This window comes from Caretta caretta, chromosome 1, assembly GCF_965140235.1.
Source record: "Caretta caretta isolate rCarCar2 chromosome 1, rCarCar1.hap1, whole genome shotgun sequence".
Taxonomy (NCBI): domain Eukaryota; kingdom Metazoa; phylum Chordata; order Testudines; family Cheloniidae; genus Caretta; species Caretta caretta.
Window position 1 is genome coordinate 201,042,976 of NC_134206.1, and position 22,174 is coordinate 201,065,149.

The following is a 22,174-nucleotide window of genomic DNA, read 5'->3' on the forward strand; positions in this document are numbered from 1 at the left end:
GGAACTGAAAGAATATAAAGACATTTTCTTTAACACACACATTTAAACATTTACTGTATGGGAGGATAGTTCCCAATCTTTACTGTATGGGAGGATAGTTCCCAATCTTTAGGGTAAGGTTCTTTCTGAAAACTGTAGCTGTTTGGAGTAAACAGCGTGTGAGGAGGCAGGACAATGTTGTGCAGTTCATTTAGTGCATAAACAGCCACAGACTAGATTCAAAGGTCACAGGTCATCAGTCTTTGGGGGATTTTCTGAGCATTTCCTCCCTCTCCACTCTATTTTCTACCCCCTTGTTGCACTTGCAGCTCTATGCAATCTAGCTGATTGAGCGCCAGTTAGAAGAAGTTAACATCAAATTGGATTCCATCCTTAATTTTATTAATGGATGTTGGTAAATCATTTGGCAGGATAGAGTGGCACTGTTTTAAACTGATAGCTTTACTCAAGTTTGATTTGGTCTCTATGGCATTCTAGACAACCAGCAGGATATATTAGTACCATGCCTCTAACAACTGACAGCCAAAGGCCAGATCTTGCAAGAAGCTGAGCTCCTCCTGGGAGATACCAAGTACCCTTTGTCATAGTCCCTGGGTAGGCCACCCCTTCTGAGACCCTGTTCCAGTCCCCCGACTGCATCCCTTTCAAGTGGCAGGGCTGTGCCTCCACTTCTTTTTGGGGTGAGATCCCCTGATCCAACCACTCCCTGACTTGGTCTCTGGGTCATACCTCCCTGGTTGCCAACCATGATATTGAGCAGGCCCAACAGCTTAGCACCTGCAAGAGGTTCTCCTGGGGAGCCTGTGGTCAGTGGTAGTACGCAGTGACACAGAAGCAGCCTCTTCAAAACAAAAGTATGATTTGTTTGCCAAAAGGCACACAGCACTCAGAGAGATGGATTGAAAATAAGAGACCTATACACAGACTGTCTTACCTACACTAGGCATTCCCCTCATGTCCCTAGGTAGCCTTGGAGCCCATGTTTTCTTGGGGACCAAATTACATCCTGCTTGCTGCCCAAATTACAACCTGACATCAAAGGTCGATGGTGTCCATACCCTGGACTTGGTTTTCGGCCCTTCTCTATCTAAGATTATATAGTCTTGAGTAGAAAAAAAGAATAGATGGCATTTTACAGCACATACCTTCTGATAGTTTGTTGTAAGCGATGCCTTGTGGGTAAATGCTCAGTGGTTTGTTGGCCATGTTCTTAAAGTGAACTACTAAAGTGTCTCCCACTTCAGCATGCAGAGTTGGTCCCAGAAGTCCTGCAGAAATTCAGCATAAAAAAGAAAAAGAGATAATGAGTATCAAATGGTGCATCTTAGTGAAAGGGAGAGAGGTACCTTCTCCTGAGCGGGAGAGTGAACTCCTGTTAAAGGACAAGTTGCACAAAATAAAGGCAGAGAATTTAATGCCAGTGCAATGAGGATTAATGCTATCCAGTGATTTAGCTGTGAAATATCTAAATGGTGGAAAGGCAAACAAGGATCTAACACAGGGGTGGGCAAACTACGGCCCGCGGGCCGGATCCGGCCGGCAGGATTGCCCCCTGTGGTGGCGCAGATCCTGCGTCGCTCTCAGAAGCGGCCAGCACCACATCCCTGAGGCCTGGGGGGGCAGGCAGAGGGCTCCGTGCATTGCCCTTGCCTCCAGGCACTACCCCCCGCAGCTCCCATTGGCTGGGAACGGGGAACCGTGGCCAATGGGAGCTTCGGGGAAGGTTCCTGGAGGCGCGGCAAGGGCAGCCCTGTGGAGCCCTGTGCTCCCCCCTCCTCCCAGGGGCCATGCAGGGACCTGGTGCTGGCCGCTTCCTGGAGTGGTGCGGAATGGGGCTAGGGCAGGCAGGCAGGGAGCCTGCCCTGGCCCCATGCGCGCTGCTGCCACCCTGAAGCCGCTTCAGGTAAGCGGCACTGGGCCAGAGCCTGAACCCCTCCCTCCAACTCCCTGCCTGCACCTCGCACCCCTCCTGCACCCCAACTCCCTGCCCTGAGCCCCTTGTTGCACCCCGCACCGCTCCTGCGCACCAACCCCCTGTCCTGAGCTCCCTCCTGCAGTCCGCACCCCTCCTGCACCCCTGCCTTGAGCCCAATCCTGCACCCCAACCCCCTGCCCTGAGCTCCCTCCCACAGTCCGTGCCCCTCCTGCACCCCTGCCCCGAGCACTCTCCTGCACTCTGCACCCCTCCTGCACTGCAATCTCCTTCCTTGAGCCCCCGCATACACCCTGCACCTCTCTTCTGCCCCAACCCCTTGCCCTGAGCAGATTCCTGCACACTACACCCCCTCCCGCATCCCACACTCCCTCCCGCACCCCAACCCTCTGCCCCGGCCCTGCATACAATTTCCCCACACAGATGTGGCCCTCAGCCCAAAAAGTTTGCCCACCCCTGCTCTAACAGATGTGGCCCAATGTAAATGAGGTCGTGAATTATATATTCAGCAAAGGACACTGAAAATCACCGGAAAATTCTGCACATGAACAGAGAAGGCTGTTTCCTAGAGATGGAAAGTTTAGTGAACAGACAGCTTAAAAGTTGGGGAGAGGATTTCTCCCTTTACGAATTAGTCACCGGTACTACCAGAGTTTTAGGAAAGCAGACAGAAGTCTTAGGGAGTGTTTAATGCAACATCCAGAGCAACAGCCTCCACAACACAAAGTATGCCTCCACTTCAGTGGGACATGCAGTTGCTAGCATGGGAATGCCTTGCCAAGCGGCTTTAATCTAGATAGCACGGCTAAGAGTAGCAGAAAAGACGCAATAGCGCAGACCCAGGTGCAAGCTAACAATGTCAGTACATACCTAGGAGGAGCCCACACTGAAGCCCATGCTCCTGCATCTTCTTTGCTACTTTTAGCCACGTTAGCTACATTTAAGCTAGTGTGGGTATGCATACCTGCGCTGGTATCACACTTCCCAGTGCAGTGTAGATATACTCACAATCAGGGAAGAAAAGCTCCTTCAGTCACAGAACGCATGCTGAGGAAAAGGGGTTGGTAAGAAAGGTATTGTAGCGATGGCCTGAGGCATCTTCCACTGCAGTCAAAAGGATTTTTTCCATTGACATTGATGCACAAATGGAGCAAACCCTTGCAAAGGTGGTTTCTTTTTATTTAACTAGACATTTACCTGTAAATACATAGCACCTGTCAATGAGTAGCACCTCACTCCACCCAGTGACTGCATCATAGGGAAAAGCCAGTTTTACCCATCCTATCTGAGGGGAGGGCTTTTATGGAACAATGAAAAGTTACCAAAAGATAGAACAAAGGAAGCCAAGTATTGGAAAGGGGCATATCAATGCAGCCACCACACAGGAAGGGGAAGCACTGTGCAGGAGAGAGCAAGGTCACAGGCTGGGGGAAGGAAACTCCATGTGGGATAAGCCACCCAACATGTAACAGCCTGCATGAGGCAGGGGAAACCCTGCCTGCCTACCTTCCTGGACACAGGTGTCCCTCCAAGGACTCCCAAGGGAAGAGTGAGCTAGCAAGGCACATTGCGCTGAGGATGGTTCTTGTGTTCTATATCATCTGTATTGTCTTGTGCTTTATGTGATTAAGTAAAAGAGCAATTGTGTTAGGCTCTGTGCAGAGCGTGAGAGTGTGTTATCTGCTTCACAATTATCACATGCCTCCTGTTCAACTAAACCTTGGAGTGGAGTGTAGGGAGAGGGTGGGTTTGAGTACAGGAGTGGTGGAATCCATCATGGGGAGTACTAAGGGGAGAGCCTCTGCAGCTGTGCACTGATCCACCATGAGCCCAGGCAGAGGATGGCAAATGGTGTCAAACAGAGCCTGGGGTTGGAGGATTGAGTGTGATCAGTGTGACTGTTTTGCACAGCGCTACATGTGTGGGAGATTGATAGCAGTGGAAGGGAGCAACACCCACATTTTTCAAGTTCTGGAAATACACAAACCGGCCTCCAGAAATGGGTGCCCACATATTCTGCAAATGCTGCAATAGTGTACGCCTGTATGGCCAGCAACGGCACCGCATACAGACCCATCACACAGATGACGTTCCAGGAGCACGAATGATCCCACAGAAGGGATCATTGTGCAACAGTATAATCATAACAATATATTAGAAACATGCAATGTTTGCGCGCGCACACAGATCCTAAACCCTGCGCACACAGCAAAACACGGCATGCACAAAAATTTGCACAGAAGCACAAATATTTGCACAGAAGAAATTTTTTGCACACACAGCCTGTCAAAAATTTGCACAGAAGTAATTTTTTGCACACACAGGGCCTGTCAAAAATTAGAGGGAATATTGTCATGACCCACTTTGTGGTCCCAAGCCACAGTTTGAGAACCTCTGATCTCGGCTGACCTCTTGTATAAGAGGCCATAGAACGTCTCCAAAATAATTCCTAGAGCAGATCTTTTAGAAAAGCTCTGAATCTTGATTTAAAAATAGCCAGTGATGGAGAATCCAGCACAACCCTTGGTAAATTGTTCCAATGGTTACTTACTCTCACTGTCAAAAATTTACACCTTATTTCTAGTCTGAATTTGTCTAGCTGCAACTTCATAGAATCATAGAATATCAGGGTTGGAAGGGACCCCAGAAGGTCATCTAGTCCAACCCCCTGCTTGAAGCAGGACCAATTCCCAGTTAAATCATCCCAGCCAGGGCTTTGTCAAGCCTGACCTTAAAAACCTCTAAGGAAGGAGATTCTACCACCTCCCTAGGTAACACATTCCAGTGTTTCACCACCCTCTTAGTGAAAAAGTTTTTCCTAATATCCAATCTAAACCTCCCCCACTGCAACTTGAGACCATTACTCCTCGTTCTGTCATCTGCTACCATTGAGAACAGTCTAGAGCCATCCTCTTTGGAACCCCCTTTCAGGTAGTTGAAAGCAGCTATCAAATCCCCCCTCATTCTTCTCTTCTGCAGGCTAAACAATCCCAGCTCCCTCAGCCTCTCCTCATAACTCATGTGTTCCAGACCCCTAATCATTTTTGTTGCCCTTCGCTGGACTCTCTCCAATTTATCCACATCCTTCTTGTAGTGTGGGGCCCAAAACTGGACACAGTACTCCAGATGAGGCCTCACCAATGTCGAAGCCACTGGATCCTGTTATACCTTTCTCTGCTAGATTGAAGAGCCTACTATTAAATATTTGCACCCCACGTAGATACTTATAAACTGTAATCAAGTCACCACCTTAGCCTTCTCTTTGTTACGCTAAATAGATAGACTCTGAGAACTCAATCACTATACAGCATGTTGTCTAACCCTGTAATCATTCTTGTGGCTCTTCTTTGAGCCCTCTCCAGTTTAATCAATACTGATAACGAAGGCCAATATTTTTAAGGGATTGGGCTTTTGGCTCCTGGGCTATAGAAAAGAGCTACCTAAATTCTCTATATATTTGCTTGGCTTGCAGTATATGCTAGTCGTGGGTACACAAATACAGGTACGTTTTCCTGCCCATAGAAGACATTGGCTTTGAAAGTTATTTTCTGCTTACCTGAGAAAGTATCTGTTGGTTTTGCTTTCTTAAAATCTGCTTCATACTCTCTATAGGCAATTTTCTTAAACACAGGCTCTGAATTTTCTAATCTGCAATAGGAAGTATTAAAAAAATAAATTAAAGGTAAAGCTCCTTAGCTATTCAGTGTGGTCCAGTGGAGCGGGCAGGAGACCGGGCCACTGGAGACCTGGCTTCGATTCTTGGCTCTGTCACTTGGGTAACTCATTTCATCTGTTTCCTCTCCCATTGTGTCCATTTAGAGTGTAAGCTCTTGGGGACAGGGAGTCTCTTAGTACATGTTCATTCAGCACTTAGCACAATGGAGCCCCAGTCACAGGTGGGGCTTCTGGACACTATTGTGATAGAGTTTAATAACGTAACAAACCACGTTTTGCTATGCTGTGGCTCCTTTCGGCTCTACTGTGAGGTTGGTATTAGTTTCCTTATTTCACAGTTGGGAGGATAGGAATCCAGAGAGCTGAAGTGACCTGGCCAAGGTCACAAAGGAAGTGTACTGTAGAGATGGGAGCAGAACCTGGATCCCCCATCCCTGTGCTTCATTTTCAACATCACCTGCAATGATCTCAGCACAATCATTCAGTGTGGCAATTATCTGTAACTGCTGTGACTTTTAGGTAAAAAAGAAAATGTGATTCGTTCTCCTTTGAAAGAGCAAACTGGCCTCTTATAAGGCAGCCCAGGGATCAAAGCCATTCAGGAAATTGCTTCTTGGGAAATGTGGCAACTGTCTTTACCTTTTGATGCATAAAAGTATATGCACAAATGGATCCCACGCCCTGTGCTGTAGAAGGAACCCAAGCAGGCAAGAGAAAGAGCGCACATGGCTCTTGGATGATGGGTGTTGAGCTGAAATGAAGGTTGGAGGGGCAGAGCCGCTACATTTTGTGTCATGCATCCCTAGCTGATTGGTAGATTTCTTGGTAACTACTGCAGGGGGCGTTCAGCAACAACTCCCTCTCAAAGTCTCCTACCTTCCTTTCAGGAATGTAAGACACAGGCTTCGTAGGGGGAAGTTGATGACAGTACACAGACAGGGAGGCAGGGCAGGTGGATGAAGGGGAGGTCAGCCCATGGTGATGGCTCAGGATCCAGCCTCTGAGTTCAGAGCAGATCTGCTGCCCTGCAAGGCTGTGGATTACCCAAAATCACTCTCCCGCAAGGAAAGAATCGGGCAGAAACGCCATAGGTGTCTACTCCATGGGGAGCAGAACTGGGGACCCTGTCATTGACTTCAGCAAGAGAAGGTTCTGCTCTATAGAGCTCACTGCTGAGTTTTTCCCTGCAAGAGTTTGTCCTCACAAAGGTGATATGTGACCTCATGTTATGATGTTTGATGGAACTTGCCTGACCGACCCTGGGGCGTAGGAAGAAGGAAGTTATGACAAAAGGAAGAGAATCATTAGAAAAACCTGACATTTTTTCATGAAAATCTTGAATTGAAATTTCAAAAATCAAACGTTTCTGCCAGGATGAGCAATAACGTACAGCCAGAAATAATCTTTGACCAGCCAGTGTGTGTAAACAGAGCCAAACCTCTAGCCAGCTTGGTTTCTATACACAGCGATGAGTGGGAGACATACACGTAGCACAAAAGAAACCAAAGAGCAGCTTGGAAACATCATGGACGTATGAAGGCAAGCCCAAACGGTGTATGTTTGGAGGGCAGGGTGCACTGAAAAATTACACCTGGTCATATCATATACAGCACTGCCAGCCTCAAATGTTCAAAAACATGAGATTTTGTTTGTAAAAAATTGACCAAAATAGAGCAGTCCTATTGAGACCTGAGTTGTTTTTAGTGTTGGCGTAGCTGTGTTGGTCCCAGGATATGAGCAAGACAAGGTGGGTGAGGTAACATCTTTTACTGGGCCAACTTCTTTCTGAGTTAGCAGCCAATAAAAGAATAGGTAATCACTTTAGAGATCAATTAAATGCATTCAGAGAAGTTTTGGGCCCCCTTTCGAGACACATTTGAATAAAAAACATTCAAACGGATCAAAGAATGTCCGACTTCCATGCCACCTAACCCCTCCACCTTTTCCCTCCTGGGTCCTTCCCTCCTCTCCCTATTCATGTAGGTCTCCTATATTATTACTGGTTTCAGAGTAGCAGCTGTGTTAGGCTGTATCCGCAAAAAAGAACAGGACGACTTGTGGCACCTTAGAGACTAACCAATTTATTAGAGCATAAGCCCATGAAATTGGTTAGTCTCTAAGGTGCCACAAGTACTCCTGTTCTTTATATTATTACTGTAACCTCTACCCTACTGTGTTACACCTATATAGTACTGTCTGGTTTTGTATGGTCTGTTCTTGCAGCTTTGAAGAGTTGTAAAATTGCATAATTCTGTTGGAGATCCCATGAAGCCTGCAGTATTCAGCAGCGTATATCAGCTGTAAGTCATTTACCTTTTGGTACTTATTGGGGGGGGGGGTTTTAACCACAAAAAAAAAATACTAATCCCAAAAAATTTGTCAGTGTTGTCATGGGAACCTGAAAGTGAAACTGAGCAGAAAGCATGAACATGGTGAAACTGACTGTTGTGTATTCATCACCTCAGCTGAAGAAATGTACTTAGTAAGCAACCATAAAGAAAGTAAACTAGATTATTCATTTACATTTTTAAAAATCTATGGTACTTTTTGTAAGGATCTTTTCTTAATTAAAAATAGATGTAATTTTGCCAACTCTGGTGATTTTTTTGGTTAGTTCTGCGACATTTGATGTTTTTTCTTAAAGCCCCAGTCACTTGAATCAAAAGTTTGCATGAGAATCTCAGTTTTCTAAAAAAATAAAAAATAATTAACCCCCCCCCCCCAAAAAAACAGTACATTTTTAGTGGTTGCAGAGAAAACTTGGAAAATGTGACATGTGACCAAAAAGCAAATAAAAAGAACTTCAAATTTCCCCCCAAATGATGAGATTTTAAACAGATAATAATGTTGAGAGTTTTTTTATTTGCCTTGTGGCTTTTGAGCTTTTCTACACAACTGTGAGGGCCAGAAACTTTTTTTTACTGTTGAAATGAAAGCTGAGATTCTGATGTTTTCACCTAGCTGCAGAATCTCCCGAGACTCATGCAAAAATTCTCAATGTAGGATTGACCCCAGTGACAGTTTGGGGGGCACAGAGGACATGGGACCGAGTCCAAGTTTGCCTTTGTCAAAATGGCATCAATAATAACGGCTCCAAAAAAAATCACATGGTGTGAATAAAACAGCTGATAGCATTGAACTGAATTAAGGGCTTCATCCAACTGGAATCAATGCAAAGACTCTTATCGACTTCCATAGGCTGGATCAGGCCCTAAGCCCAGCTCTGCACAAACTCCTCAGGAGACTCAAGTCCCTTTCAGCCCAGGAGGGAGCTGGTTGCCTCCACATCTTCCTACTCTTACCTGGACTGTTCTTTGGACTGGGGTCTGTAGCTCCAGCTGGTGGTCTCTGCGGCTATGTAATGCTCCCGGACCCGAGCTGCTCCCACCCGATGCCACGCCAAACCTGGCCACCACAAACCAAGCAGCATCAAGAGAAGGAGGTGCGTGCAGGAGAGCCCCATGGTGCAAGCTCCTGCTGATGTCACACTGGGAGACACATGAGGCAGTGGCTGCTGCTTTTGCTGCTACTGCTGGGGAAATGCTTTCACTGTGGTTCGTGATGCAAGAAGGGGGGGTGGTGTTAGTGACACCCAGGTCATTGCTCTTCACCTCCTCCTGCTGCTGACAGGAATCAGAGGGGAGATAAACAGCTGCTCAGGCTGCCTTTCCCTCCCTCCCCCACATCTTCCCTGCTGTGTGCCAAGCACAGAGGACAAGCAGCCTCAACCACATAAGGCAGAGTTGGTTGGCTGGGTCGTTGCCTACTAGGACAGTAGGGTATTAGGGGCAGCGGCCCAAATAAAAACCGTTTATGTGGCTGAGTTGCAGGGTGATGAAGCGTAGGGGCAGTGCTGGCACTGGGGGCAGGGACCTGGCTAGAGATGTCACATATCCTTGGATTTCAGGGATTATTCCAATTTTGAGGGGGAAGGATCCTGCATTCTGAAAACCTGGCATGCTGGGTGATAAAGAGCAAGAAATAATTCAGGGCCTGGGGACTGACAGGCTCCAGAAACTTGTACCAGTTCAAATCCAGTCCAGGTTAGCAAGAACTGACAGCTGCTACCTCAGGACAGCTCTCTGGGGGCCTGTGAGAATCCCGGAGCTCCTAGTTGACAAGCCTCCACATAATCAGATAATTGACTTTAAATGCTCCCCTTATTAGCAGGCAAAATGCCAAACCCAAAGGAGCCAGGGAGACTTGACTCCTCTTTTGTCCAGAGTGAGAATCCCTCTAGCTCAGCTTTGAGTAGAGCTGGCTGAAATTTTTTGAACATTTTCTTGTAAAAAAAAAAAAGTCTCTAAAATGATTTTCTTGTCGACATTGTTCAAATTTGACATCAACATTTTCATGCCTTTTTGGATATTTTTGGTTGATTTTTTTTTTACACATAAAAAACAAATCAGAAGCATTATCAATATGGTTATTGACTTTTTTTGGTTTTCTCCCAATGTCAGGTTTTTTTGGTAAAAGGAAAATAGTTGATTTAGGTTTTTGGGAAATGCAAAGTTCCAGTGATCTTTTTGACAGTGTCTCTACTAAAAATTTAAACAAACAAACAAAAATCACAAAAAGTAAAAACAAAGAAAACTAGGTTCAATTTAAAACACTTTGAACCAAAAACATGTTGGCAATTTCACCCAATTAATTTTGGATGTAACCAATTCCCAACTCTAGCTCTGGGATACATTTACAGGGCATTTGTCCATGCTGTACTGTTCTAGTCTCTGGCTCTCACAGATGCATAGATTTTAAAGTCAGAAGGCACCATTATCATTATCCAGTCTGACTGCCTATAAGACACAGGCCATAGGACTTGTCTGAATTAACTTCTGCTTCAAGTCTAATAACTGTGATTGAATGAGAGCACATCTTTTAGAAAAACATGCAATCCTGATTTAAAGATTTCCAGTGACAGAGAATCCACCACATCTCTAGTAAATTGTTCCTATGGTTAATTACCTTCACTTAAAATGTGCATCTTGTTTTCAGTCTAAAAATGTCTAGCTTCAACTTCCAGCCATTGGATTTTGTAATGCCTTTTTTCTGGTAGATTAAAGAGCAGTCTATGTTCAGAAATCTCTTCTCCGTGTAGGTACCTGTAGCATTTGTTATACCTTTGTCTGTTAGACTGAAGAATACTCTGTTATCAAATTTTTGTTCCCTGCATAGTTTCTTCCAGGTCATTGACAAAAATGTTAAACAACATAGAAGAATCGATCCCTGTGGGATTCCACCAGAAACACACCCACTGGATGATGATTCCTCAGCTCTCAAAATGAAATTGTAAATGTATTAGTTAGCTATGTTTTTATCCATGTAATGTGTGGCATATTCATTTTGTGTCATTCAAATTTCTTGACAAATTAAAATACCATGTCAAGTGCCCTACAGAAGTCTAAGTATGTTACATTGACACTATTACTTTTAGCTAAACTTGTAATCTCATCCAAAAAGATATCCAGTTAGAAAACAGATTTTGTCACCCTATAAACCCATGTTGATTGTCATTAATTACATTATCCCTCATTACGTCTTTCATCATCAAGTCCCACATCAGCCGTTCTATTATTTTGCTCGGGATCCACCTCAGACGGACAGGCCTATAATTACTTGGTCCTCCCATTTATTTATTTTTTAAGTACTGGCATAACATTAATTTTCTTCCAGTCTTCTGGAACTTCCCCAGTGTTCCAAGACTTATTCAAAATCAATAGCAGGGGCCAGAGAGCCCCCCAGCCAGCTCTGAAGACTCTTGGATGAAAATTATCCAGACCTGCTGATTTAAAAATGTCTAACTTTAGTAGCTGTTGTTTAACATCCTCCTTAGTTAGTGTTGGAATGGAAAATATTTCATCATAATCATATGAGATGAAACTACTGTCTTGCTTTTTCCTCCAAACATAGATCAGAAATATTTATCAAACACACATCTGCCTTTTCTGTGTTATTATTGACAATTCCACTATTTCCTCTAGTAATGGACCAGTTACCATTGTAGGATTCCTTTTGTTCCTAATGTTCCTTTCTATGGCAAGCAGAAATAAGGACAAGAAAATTTCTCTTTGTGTCCTTTTGCTTCTTTTAAGTTTCTACCGTTACTATCTTGTGATTTATGTTAATTTCTATTAACTTCTCCTTTTTCCCATTTTTCATTAGAACAAATGGAAAAAAGGGGAAGTTGATAGCAACTAATATAATTTATATATAAAATTTGCTGCTGCTTTTACTTCTCTCAGAGCCAGGTTGCTTTCTAACCAGTGTAGTCTTGCACCTAAACAAACATTGGCGGATTTAGAGTTGGTGGGGCCCTGTGCGCAGCTTCATTTTTGGGGCCCCCACCTTGGTAGTGCCAGCTGGAAGCCTCGAGCCCTTTTAAATTCGCCAGGCCCCAAGGCAACTGCCCCTTTGGTCCCACCGCCCATCGGCAGCTCTGGGTGCGGGGGGTGCTACAGTACCCCCACATTTTATGTGGGGCTCCGTTGCCACCCTGGACCACTTAGGTTAAAACATATTGTTAGGAGCACAGAACTGCAGGGGCTGCCAAAACTTCCCCATGCCACTCCACCAGCACCTTGACATATGTTAAGAATCATTAAGAAAGGGATAGACAAGACAGAACATATCATATTGCATCTATATAAATTCATGGTACATACGCCCATGTTTTGAATATTGCGTGCAGATCTGGTCGCCCCTCTCTAAAAAGATGTATTGGAATTGGAAAAGGTTCAGAAAAGGGCAACAAAAATGATTAGGGGTATGGAATGGCTTCTGTATGAGGAGAGATTAATAAGACTGGGACTTTTCAGCTTGGAAAAGAGGTGACTAAGAGGGAATATGATAGCGGTTTATAAAATCATGACTGGTGTGGAAAAAGTAAATAAGGAAGTGTTATTTACTACTCATAACACAAGAATTAGGGGTCACCAAATTAAATAGGCAACAGGTTTAAAGCAAACAAAAGGAAGTATTTCTTCACACAATGCACAGTCAACCTATGGAACTCTTTGCTAGAGGATGTTGTGAAGGCCAAGACCATAAGAGGGTTCAAAAGAGAAAGAGAGAAGTTCATGGAGGGTAGGTCCATCAGTGGCTATGAGGCAGGATGGGCAGGGATGGTGTCCCTAGCCTCTGTTTTCCAGAAGCTGGGAATGGGTGACAGGGGATGGATCACTTGATGATTACCTGTTCTATTCATTCCCTCTGGGGTGCGTGGCATTGGCCACTATCAGAAGACGGGATACTCGCTAGCTCCTCTAGTCACTTAGAAGCGGGCTTTTGAAAACGCTGGTCTCCCTGAGTAACCCCGCCCCCTGGTTAAGGGTTGATGGGTGCTAAAAGGCTCAGGGATCACAGCTTTGTTAAGACGCTCTTAGCCTTGCCAAGCAGGCCTCTTGGCTCAGCAAACACACAATCCCCCAAACAGTTAAATATTTCTTCACACAACACACAGTCAACCTGTGGAACTCTTTGCCAGAGGATGTTGTGAAGCCCAAGACCATAAGAGGGTTCAAAAGAGAAATAGATAAGTTCATGGAAGATAGGTCCATCAATGACTATTAGCCAGGATGGGCAGGAATGGTGTCCCTAGCCTCTGTTTGCCAGAAGCTGGGAATGAGCGACAGGGGATGTATCATTTGATGATTACCTGTTCTGTTCATTCCCTCTGGGGCACCTGGCAGTGGCGGAAGACAGGATACTGGGCTAGATGGACCTTTAGTCTGACCCAGTGTGGCCGTTCTTATGTTCTTGAGACAGGTTCATCATGTAGCAGCCTTGTTAAATCTAAGGCCACTTCTGGATACTCAGGTAGAAGCTGTGTGGCCAGAAGTGCTATTTCCCCCCACCAGTGTCTGGCAATAAAGTGTGGCCCTTGCTACACAGTGATCCATGCCATCATCACCTTGGGCTCTACAAAATGTGACAATAGGTGATCACCCTGAATCTGGAGCTGGTATAAAGCATAGCTGCTCAATTATTAAGTATTTTCATGACAAGAGCATGTAACATGGGTGCTCTGACTTATCAACAGACAACAGAAGTGGAGCACCCTCCAGATTTCTATGGAAAAAGGTTACTGACAGGGAGGCAAAGATCCCTCGGCTCTGGAACCGATTTTCCCCATTTCCCACATGAATTTAGATCTGTTAATCCTCAGGACATGCCTGCAAAATCTACCTCTTTTCTTGGGAATGGTTTGAGACACGTAGGGTGATGTCCTGGCCCCACTGAAGTCAGAGTTTGCCAATGATGTCACTGGAGCTAGGACTTCACTCCAGAACTTTTGTTTGTTTAAACAAAAATATTTTTGTCTGGGAAGTCAGGGCTGGGTTGAACATAAAACACTTTATAACGGCTTATACGGTTGTAACAACTGATCACTTAGAAATATGCAGTTTCACAGTATGAAAGGATCTCAGTACTTAGGAAATTTTAGCTGCAATCAACCTGAAAAGTTTCACATGAACCGTTTGGTGATTTTGCTCCAGGCCATTTTTTGTTGCAAACATTTCATTTTTGGTGATGGTTTTGTCAAGCTGGCAAAGTTGCCTTTCAAAATATGGAAAATCAGAAACGTTAACATTTTGCTCTTCACTCCAGAAATTCAGCTGTACTTTCAAGTGGAAAACGGTGACAGTATGAAATATTTTAAAAAGGCAGAATAAAATGTGAAAAAAATATTGATTGAGGTTTTAAAATTTTATTTCACTTTTTTATACATCTTTACTTGGAAACACATACATTTTTGATATAAGAACTCTAATTCTCTTGAAACAGCTTGAGACAATACTTTATAAGGTTAGAGACCAAAACATGGCCCTGGGTTCTTGATGATATTCTGCCCCAGGCCATGAAGGACCCAGGTGAGCAGAGGGAGTCCTCTGCTGACAAGACTGGAGCCTAGGACAGTACTAAAAGCTTAGCTAAAACTCTGCTAAAAAGATATATTCAGGGATAGCAAATATATTCTCACTGAGCACATCCATCCAGAGAAAATCTATAAATGTTTTCTGCACCACAGCAGTGCCACCAGCAATAATGTTGGCAAATGCTGTAGCATAGACAAGGTGTAGGTGTCTTTACCGTAGTGTTATCGAATCCTATTTTATTGCCATCACGTTTCCCATCAACAGCCAAGAAGGCTTGTTTCTTCCAGTAGGGATAACAAAACAGCATTGCCTAGCTTCTAGTGGTTAGAGCATGGGACTGGAAGCCACGAATCCTGTTTCTGGTTCTACCACTGACCTGCCATGATCTTGGGCAAATCACTGTCTCTCTCTATGCTTCTTTCCTGCCACCTATAAAGATACTGTTGATCCCCACCCAGGGGTGCTGAGAAGATTAATGGTTATTTAGGATATATAGAGTCAGAGGCATGCGTGGTGTTTAAAAAAGCAAATATAAAGATGGGGGCCCTAGATTCTCAGAGAAGGGGTTGCAGATCCTTGATCTTGAGGCCACTTCTATGTCAGCCCCAGCAGAGATCAGAGCAGAGTGGAGGCTTCTCTTGTCTACACTGGCTGGCTATGACCCTCCAAGGGACCACCTACCAGCCAGGAATAGCTGGAGTGCAGCATCACACCCGCTTCCCAGCCCCAACACCAATGGCTACTGGATGGTGGTATAGACAGTGGTTTTATGTGTACTGGGGACTCCCCCTTCAAGGGGAATGCCTAGGGAGGGACATCTGATAGCTTTCAGCAGTGAGGGGGCTACAGAGAGAGCAAATCTGTGCTCAGGATTAAGCCCAAGGTCCCTGCCCTCAGGAGATTTAGTGTAAAATTAGGTCAGGACCAGGACAAAAGGAGAACGTGTGTGACTGGGGGAAGATGACAGTGGTAGAGAAATGGAGGGAATGTGTTTGGGTGCCCAGATTCCCATGGAAAGGGGCATGTCAATCTTGCATGCTTTGTGGATTTGATGTTTGTTACTTTTTCTTTTTAAGGGTGGGTCTACACTGCAGCTCGGACGGTGCAGGTAAAGAGACACGTGTTAGCTCTGCTCCAGCTTGGGTGCTAAAAATAGCAGTCCGGCCATGGCGGCACGGGCTAGCCACCTGAGAACAATCCCACCTGGCCTCTGCGTCCATACGCGGTTGGCCAGACTGAGCTGCCGCCCATGCCACTGCTCGAGCACGCAAGCTCAAGTGAAGCAAGCACGTGTCTACCCACCCGCTCTGGGAAGCTCCCTCCCAGCTGCTGTGCAGTTCTATCCTTAATGTACATTTATATGAATGAAATATCTGCCAATGAAATCTCTCGTTTAATTCACGTTGGCAAAACACTAAGATCCTTGGAGGAAAGGCACTTCAGAAGGACTAAATCTGACTACTCTAAGAGTTTAAAAAATGTAGTTCTGCACAGTGATTGCTGAAAAGTGTCAGGCTCCCAGACTTGGCCGTTCGTGTGTACTCTGTGTGTCTAGCATTTAGGAAGGATCACAGCCAAAGAGTTCTACCCGGAGAGCAATGCTTCGATTCCAGGTTTTAGGAACAATGCGGATGAACCTGGAAAATATGGGTGGATTTAAGAAATGCTTGACCTGTCCGCTGCTGTTCTCATTCCCCCTAAATACCTGAAAGTAAACAAAACAAGGAATTAGTTTGGGAAAATATTATTAAAAAAAGCGGATGCATTTGTAAGGTATCTAAATACTTCAGAGTTGCTGCATTCGGGAACCGGGAGATGGACTGGATCACACCAGTGGTGTATATACAGCCTTCCTCCTCTAGGTCACTGGTTCAAATCCAGTCAAATCCAAACTGTGGTCTCTGTTTCTGTCTATATCACAAAAACTATCACCACAATTGGTGCTAACTGGCCCCTGTGTTGGCTGGGGACTGACAAATCTTCCCTCTCTTATCCCTAGATGTGGTCCCTGCAGGTTGGGATTGAAGCACTTCTGTCAAGGTGGCTTGGGGGATTTTGTAAGTGCTGTACCTGCTGTGTGGATGTATGGAGGTCTCAGCTCTGTCAATCTGGGACCTTTCACCAGCACTAAATTCAATTAAAAAAATTAAAGCAAAAAATATTTTGCAGTGAAGTTTGGCAGAGGCTTCCGCATACACATTCTGTGCATTCCTTTGAAATGTCCCTCTTTAAAAGGCACACCACTGATTTCATCCCAGGTTCAACGGCATTCCACTCACATGTAGCATCTCCTCCCTTTTATTGATGAAAATTATTTACATCAGAAATGAAGAGCCACAAAAGGGAAGTTCGAGAGTCCTCTAAAATAGAAGAACAACTCCGCCAGCATTTTAAATTCAACTACAGGAACAATGTTTTGTGCCCCTCATTCTGGGGCTGTCCCTTGTTTGGGCCTTGAGAAGTATGACAAAGTGCTCGGGATTCAGAAAAAAGGACAGAATTCTCCGAGTTTAAAATGGTACCTTTCCCACTGAAGTGGTGTTATCCATATAAGGTTTCCATTCTGTGCCTTCATCACTGAAAAGGATGGCGTAGGTTTTCACAAACAGCTCCACAGACATGGACTTGCAACCCTGGGTTGTGATAGCGGTTATCTTCTTCGCTTTGAGGAGATCAATCTGCAACCACTGCTGGTTGTTGTTTGACTACAATCAATACAAAGAGTAATGTGTGAGCAAATGTGTGTTTGTGTCAATATTAGCACAACCAGAAACGTTGCTCAATGACAGTTAAAGTGGTATGAAGACATCCACCCACCCAGAACTTCAAACCTATGCAAACCAAGTTAAGGGAAGTGCTACCAGCATTCTCTGCGGGCCACACATCAGTTTAATCACTGCAGATGATACACGCTGACCCTCCATCCAGCATTCACTTCCATCGCCAACGCAGAATGAAAAGCAATAAAAATTCATCCCTGGTGAATTAACGTAGCTCTTATAAAGCACTTCTCATCAGTAGATCTCAAAGCGCTTTACAAAGTATCATCATCATCCCCATTTTACAGATCGGGAAACTGAGACATGCAGGGAACTGATTTGCTCAAGGTCACCCAGCAAGCCAGTGACAGAGCTGGTTATAGAATCCAGGCCTCCGGAGTCTCACTCCAATGCTCTAGTCACTAGGCAGTACTGCCGATCAACAGTAAAGCCAACAGGATTACACCAGATGAATTTGGCTCACAGGCCACCAACCTTCAGCGCTTACTCATCCACTGAGTCCAAAGAAACCACTCCCATGAGTAAGGGCTGCTGGGCCTGCTTCCAATCTCCACACAGTTTCATTGCTTTCCACGTCACATTATGAAATCAGTAAATGTTCTTTATTTTAAAAAAGAACACCACCACCTCTCTCCCTTAAAGGAGCTGGGCATGTCCCAAACCTCCCGCTGGAAGGGAACTAAACAGGCTTTTCCCAGGAGGACTGAAAAGAAGAAGCCAGAGCACAGCATGGAGGGGACACAGGCACAGACATACCCCAGAGCAGCAGCACATTCGCTAACAGCGGCAGCTTTGACTGAGCAGTTTTTTCTTCTGTTTGCTTGTTACCTTTGCTTGCCAGGCATTCAACCTCCCTTGCTGATTGAGACGCGCGAGGGAAGGCTCCCATGCGTTATACCAGGATATCTTATAGGAAGAAGCTGTAATCTGAGCTTTTTTGATCTCCCCATTTTCCATTCCCAGCGGCAGAGAGCAACCTGTTAAGAGAATAGCAGTAGGTCTCCATTTAATCTCTTGAGCAGCAGTGGACCAGAGGAATAAGCAACAGGCTAGGAACGCCTGAGTTGTCATCCCGTCTCTGCCACTGACTTGCTGTGTGGCCTTGCTCAAGTCATTGTAACTGCCCTTGTGCCTCAGTTTCCCCATCTTTAAAAGGGAGGTAATGCAGAGTTGTTGTGAGCATTCATTAGTTAAAATGCGTAAAGCACTTTGAAGTTGTGAAGTGCTATCTAAATTCTAAATGCTCAGGATGTGGGAGAAGAGAATACATTTGCAGTCAGGGAGTGGAGCTCTCTTTGCCCAGTCATCACTAAAACGAAGCCCAGCAGATCTGTGAAATAAAAGGTTTGTGCGTCTGCCTGTTATGGGTGAGACTGTGAAAAGCACCCAGAGTTAGACCAATTCTGACTGAGTGCTTTTGAAAGTCCCACTCTGTATTCTTATATTGCCATTCAAATAAACTAACAAGGGACTTGTTGTCCAGGGAACTGGAAAGGGGATCCACAGTCTCTCATTTCTAGGCTGCAGGTTTGAATCCAGCCCAGGGCAGGCACAACTGCAAATCACCCATGCAATGACTGTGCAATGGCTTGTGTGAAATGAGTTTACGGACTCAGTCCTGTTCCTGTTGGCCACAAGCTCACATCACCACTTCAGGTAGTGCTGACCATCAGCACGCTAATGGGCCCCTTTGTTGTTCTCAGAGAGGCCTATGACTGAATGAGACATGAAGAGTAAACTCTGCTCCCACTCCTGGAGGAAGTTTCCCCAGGTCTGTGTTAAGGCACATACATAAGGCAGCGTGCAGGAAGCTGGCACTGCATCTGACCATGCCTTGTCTGTTCTGTGCATAAGCAGAGAAAAGCCGTCTCCAAAGCTGTCAATCCAAATACAAACACCAGTACTAAGGGTGGGCTTTTCCAAAGCACTGAACGGGGAAAGGCCCGTAACATCCAGTGGCTTTGAATGGGAGTTGGGTACCAAGATGCTTTTAAAAATCGCACCCTACATTCATTAAGGCCAGGGATTTCAGAAGCATCTTGTGATGTTTGGTTGCCCAACTTGAGAAACCCAATTTTCAAAGGGCGGGCAGGGCTCAGTCTGAAAATTAGGCCCTTTGAGGTGTCTCATGTGAGGCACCGAAAATCATGAGCTGCTTTTGAAAATCTCGGTCCATTAAAAAAAAAAAAAATAAAAAGTGGAACCTATTTTTCTAAGGTGTAGAGGGGAACAAAGTACCCGGGAGTTCTCATTGCTCACCTTCGACTTCGCAGCCCAGGAGTTCCATCCGAAGAGTAGGCCTGTTGTAGGAGTCAGTTGGATAGACCCTGATATACCTCGCAATGATAGGTGGATCAATATGGTTGTCTTTTATCCCATGGGCATCTGAATTACCTTCAAACAACTAGTAAAACAGAAAAAAGCAATTAAGAATTCACAAAAGATAATGATATTAATTTAAAGCAATTGCAAGCTTGGTCCTGCAAACCCTATGTCATGTGATTAAGTCTTTACTTATGCAATTTCAATGGGGCTACTCACATTATAGCAAAACCTAAAAATACATCATCCTTATCTTTGCCTTACTATAGCATCCAGAGGCTAAATCAGGGACCCAGTGTGTTAGGCGCAGTACAGACCCTTATTAGGATATTAATAGGCAGACAACTAAGACCAGTAAAGACCTAACGTGTATTAACGCCTATCATTCAAACACCACAGTACTGTGGGTATGGCTACACTACTGCAGCTGCAGGTGCAGCGGGGTGCTGGAGCTGTACCACTGTAGTGCCAGAGTGTTCCCCCTTCCTTTGTCACTGGAAGGGCTTTTCCATCAGTGTAGTTAATTCTCCTCTTCAAGAGGTCGATGGAAGAATTCTGCATCTACAGTGGGGCGTAGGCTGACCTAACTACATTGCACAGGGTGTGATATTTTTCAGAGCCCTGAGCAATGTAGCTAGGTCAGTTTGATTTTTAGGTGGAAACCAGGCCGCAGAGTTGAGCTCCAGCAGGTAGGGGACGGATGTTTGGGCATAGCTAGGAGACCCCTTGAAGGGCAGGAGCGATATGGACACCTGGGTTGCACATGCGTTAGGTAGCTACTGCTAATATTGCTTTGCTAACTATTGTGACAGGGTGCAAGGGCTGGTCCGCACTGAACAGGTGCAGGAGTTCAGCCCAGCGTCCCACTCTCCTTGCACATGTGCTCAGGGGAAGGACTGTGAGACAGAAGTGAGGCCTGTGCAGAAGTGGGGCTGCACAACCAGGGTTACAGGGCTGGGTTGAAGCCCAGGCTCGGGAGATTCATAGATTCATAGATATTTAGGCCAGAAGGGACCATTATGATCATCTAGTCTGACCTCCTGCACAATGCAGATTCCTTATCTCTTATTACGATCCTGTATTCTCCTTTGTTATACACACCAGGCCAGACTAGTAAAGGGATCTAGGTGCCTCATGATGCAGACAGGCATCTAGTGCTGTTTTCAAAACGCCCTTTAGGTCCTTTGGAATTAGTGGGTTTTTCCAATCTGCATCTTCATGCGCCTAGATACCTTTAAAAATCTGACCCCTTATTCCTTGAGAAAAGCCCCTGGTGGCTGCCTGTTACTTTCTGCTGAGCTGCGTAAAGCCGGGGAGGCTGTGGTGATTAACGAGCAGGCAGACCTTCTGTCCCCCAGTGCTGTTTCCTATGAAGGTGATCCACTTCCGTTTGTCCTTGCTGTAAGTCATAAAGAACTCTTTGACATAAAAGGACTTCATCAACTGCTTGGCTCCCTGCGTCTGTATCCCTGTGATCAGAACTTCCCTTTGCAGGTCCACCTGTAGAAGACCAAGATACACAAACTGTAAGAAAAGCTGCACCGTGAACCCGATTTCATCCTCTGGCACCTAGGGCATGGTGCCCAGGCCTGCATTTAGGCACTCAGAATGGCACTTCCATGCCCGAGATGGGTAACGGGGTGTCTAAGCGCTGGCGCAAGAGTCCAAATGAGGAGTTGTGTCCTAACCTATTTTATTGATGCATGTATTTATTTGTAGGCATTTTTGGAGTGCCCTCCACCACAGTATCTGGGCAGCTGACAAACATTAATGAATCCATCCTCGCAGCGTCTCTGGGCGAAGCAGTGGAGTGTTACTATTTCCATTGTACAGAGAGTGAGGCACAGAATGGGTAAGGCATAATTTCAAAAGCAGCCTCTGGTTTTGAGCATCCAGCCTGAGATAACCAGGGCTTGTTTTTGGGGGATGTTGAGCCCCCCACCCCAACTCTAGCTGAAGCCACCAGGGGCCATGAGAGCTCAGCACCTCTGAAAAATTAGAATCTGGTGTCTCAAGCTGGGCACAGAAGCACCCTCAGAAGAGAAGTGGGGGGAAGAAAGAAGAGAGGAAAGGTGTTGGGCTGATAGCTGGGGGAGAGTGAAGTCTTTCTTTTATCCACCCAACATGGGGAGTGACAGTGCAACCTTCCCCCACGCTAGCCCACCAACAGGCCTCCGCCCAGAGCTGCAGGTGCCATCCCCAGGGGTCAGAGGGGTGTTCAGTCTCCACGGCCCATCCAGTCCTTGGTCTCTCTTCTGAGACTCTCAGCTAGGGGGCCAGTTAGCACCAGTTTTGGTGGGAGAAGGGGTGGGTTTGTGATGTGGACTGAGAACATCAGCTCATTATACACAGGTCTCTGAACAAGGCTCATACCGCTGTGATTTTCTGGCTCCAGCAAAACCAGGCTGGATTCAGACAAGCGAGGTCGCAGAGAAAGCCTGCACATCCTGTTATCTATCTCGTGAGCTGTCCAAGTTCCTCCTTAGCAGCAGTTTTAATTGAAAATCCATAATAACCTGCAGCTGCTTATTGAAAGTTTCTCTTTGATCCAGTAAGATGAGCAAAGAGGCAATTTTTAGAGGAGATAG

General features: G+C 45.4%; 2 protein-coding genes across 4 annotated transcripts in view; both read right to left on the bottom strand.

The window, feature by feature from the left end:
• The window catches only part of F5 (coagulation factor V), a 76,276-nt gene extending 67,151 nt beyond the window's left edge, over window positions 1-9,125 (bottom strand). The window contains exons 1-3 of the mRNA XM_075118741.1: window positions 8,911-9,125; window positions 5,490-5,581; window positions 1,146-1,268 (exon numbers count right to left, since the gene is read on the bottom strand). Of these exons, the coding sequence (XP_074974842.1) occupies window positions 1,146-1,268; window positions 5,490-5,581; window positions 8,911-9,071 (376 nt within the window). The 5' untranslated portion in view covers window positions 9,072-9,125. The remainder of the gene's footprint in view (window positions 1-1,145; window positions 1,269-5,489; window positions 5,582-8,910) is intronic.
• A 5,174-nt stretch (window positions 9,126-14,299) lies between these two features.
• LOC142068792 (coagulation factor V-like) overlaps window positions 14,300-22,174 on the bottom strand; it is an 86,783-nt gene continuing 78,908 nt past the window's right edge. For all 3 annotated transcript variants that reach the window (XM_075118701.1, XM_075118699.1, XM_075118698.1), the window contains 5 exons: window positions 20,931-21,086; window positions 19,524-19,668; window positions 18,093-18,241; window positions 17,007-17,189; window positions 14,300-16,189 (listed from right to left, as the gene is read on the bottom strand). In XM_075118701.1, coding sequence (XP_074974802.1) covers window positions 16,043-16,189; window positions 17,007-17,189; window positions 18,093-18,241; window positions 19,524-19,668; window positions 20,931-21,086 — 780 coding nt within the window. In that variant the 3' untranslated portion in view covers window positions 14,300-16,042. The remainder of the gene's footprint in view (window positions 16,190-17,006; window positions 17,190-18,092; window positions 18,242-19,523; window positions 19,669-20,930; window positions 21,087-22,174) is intronic.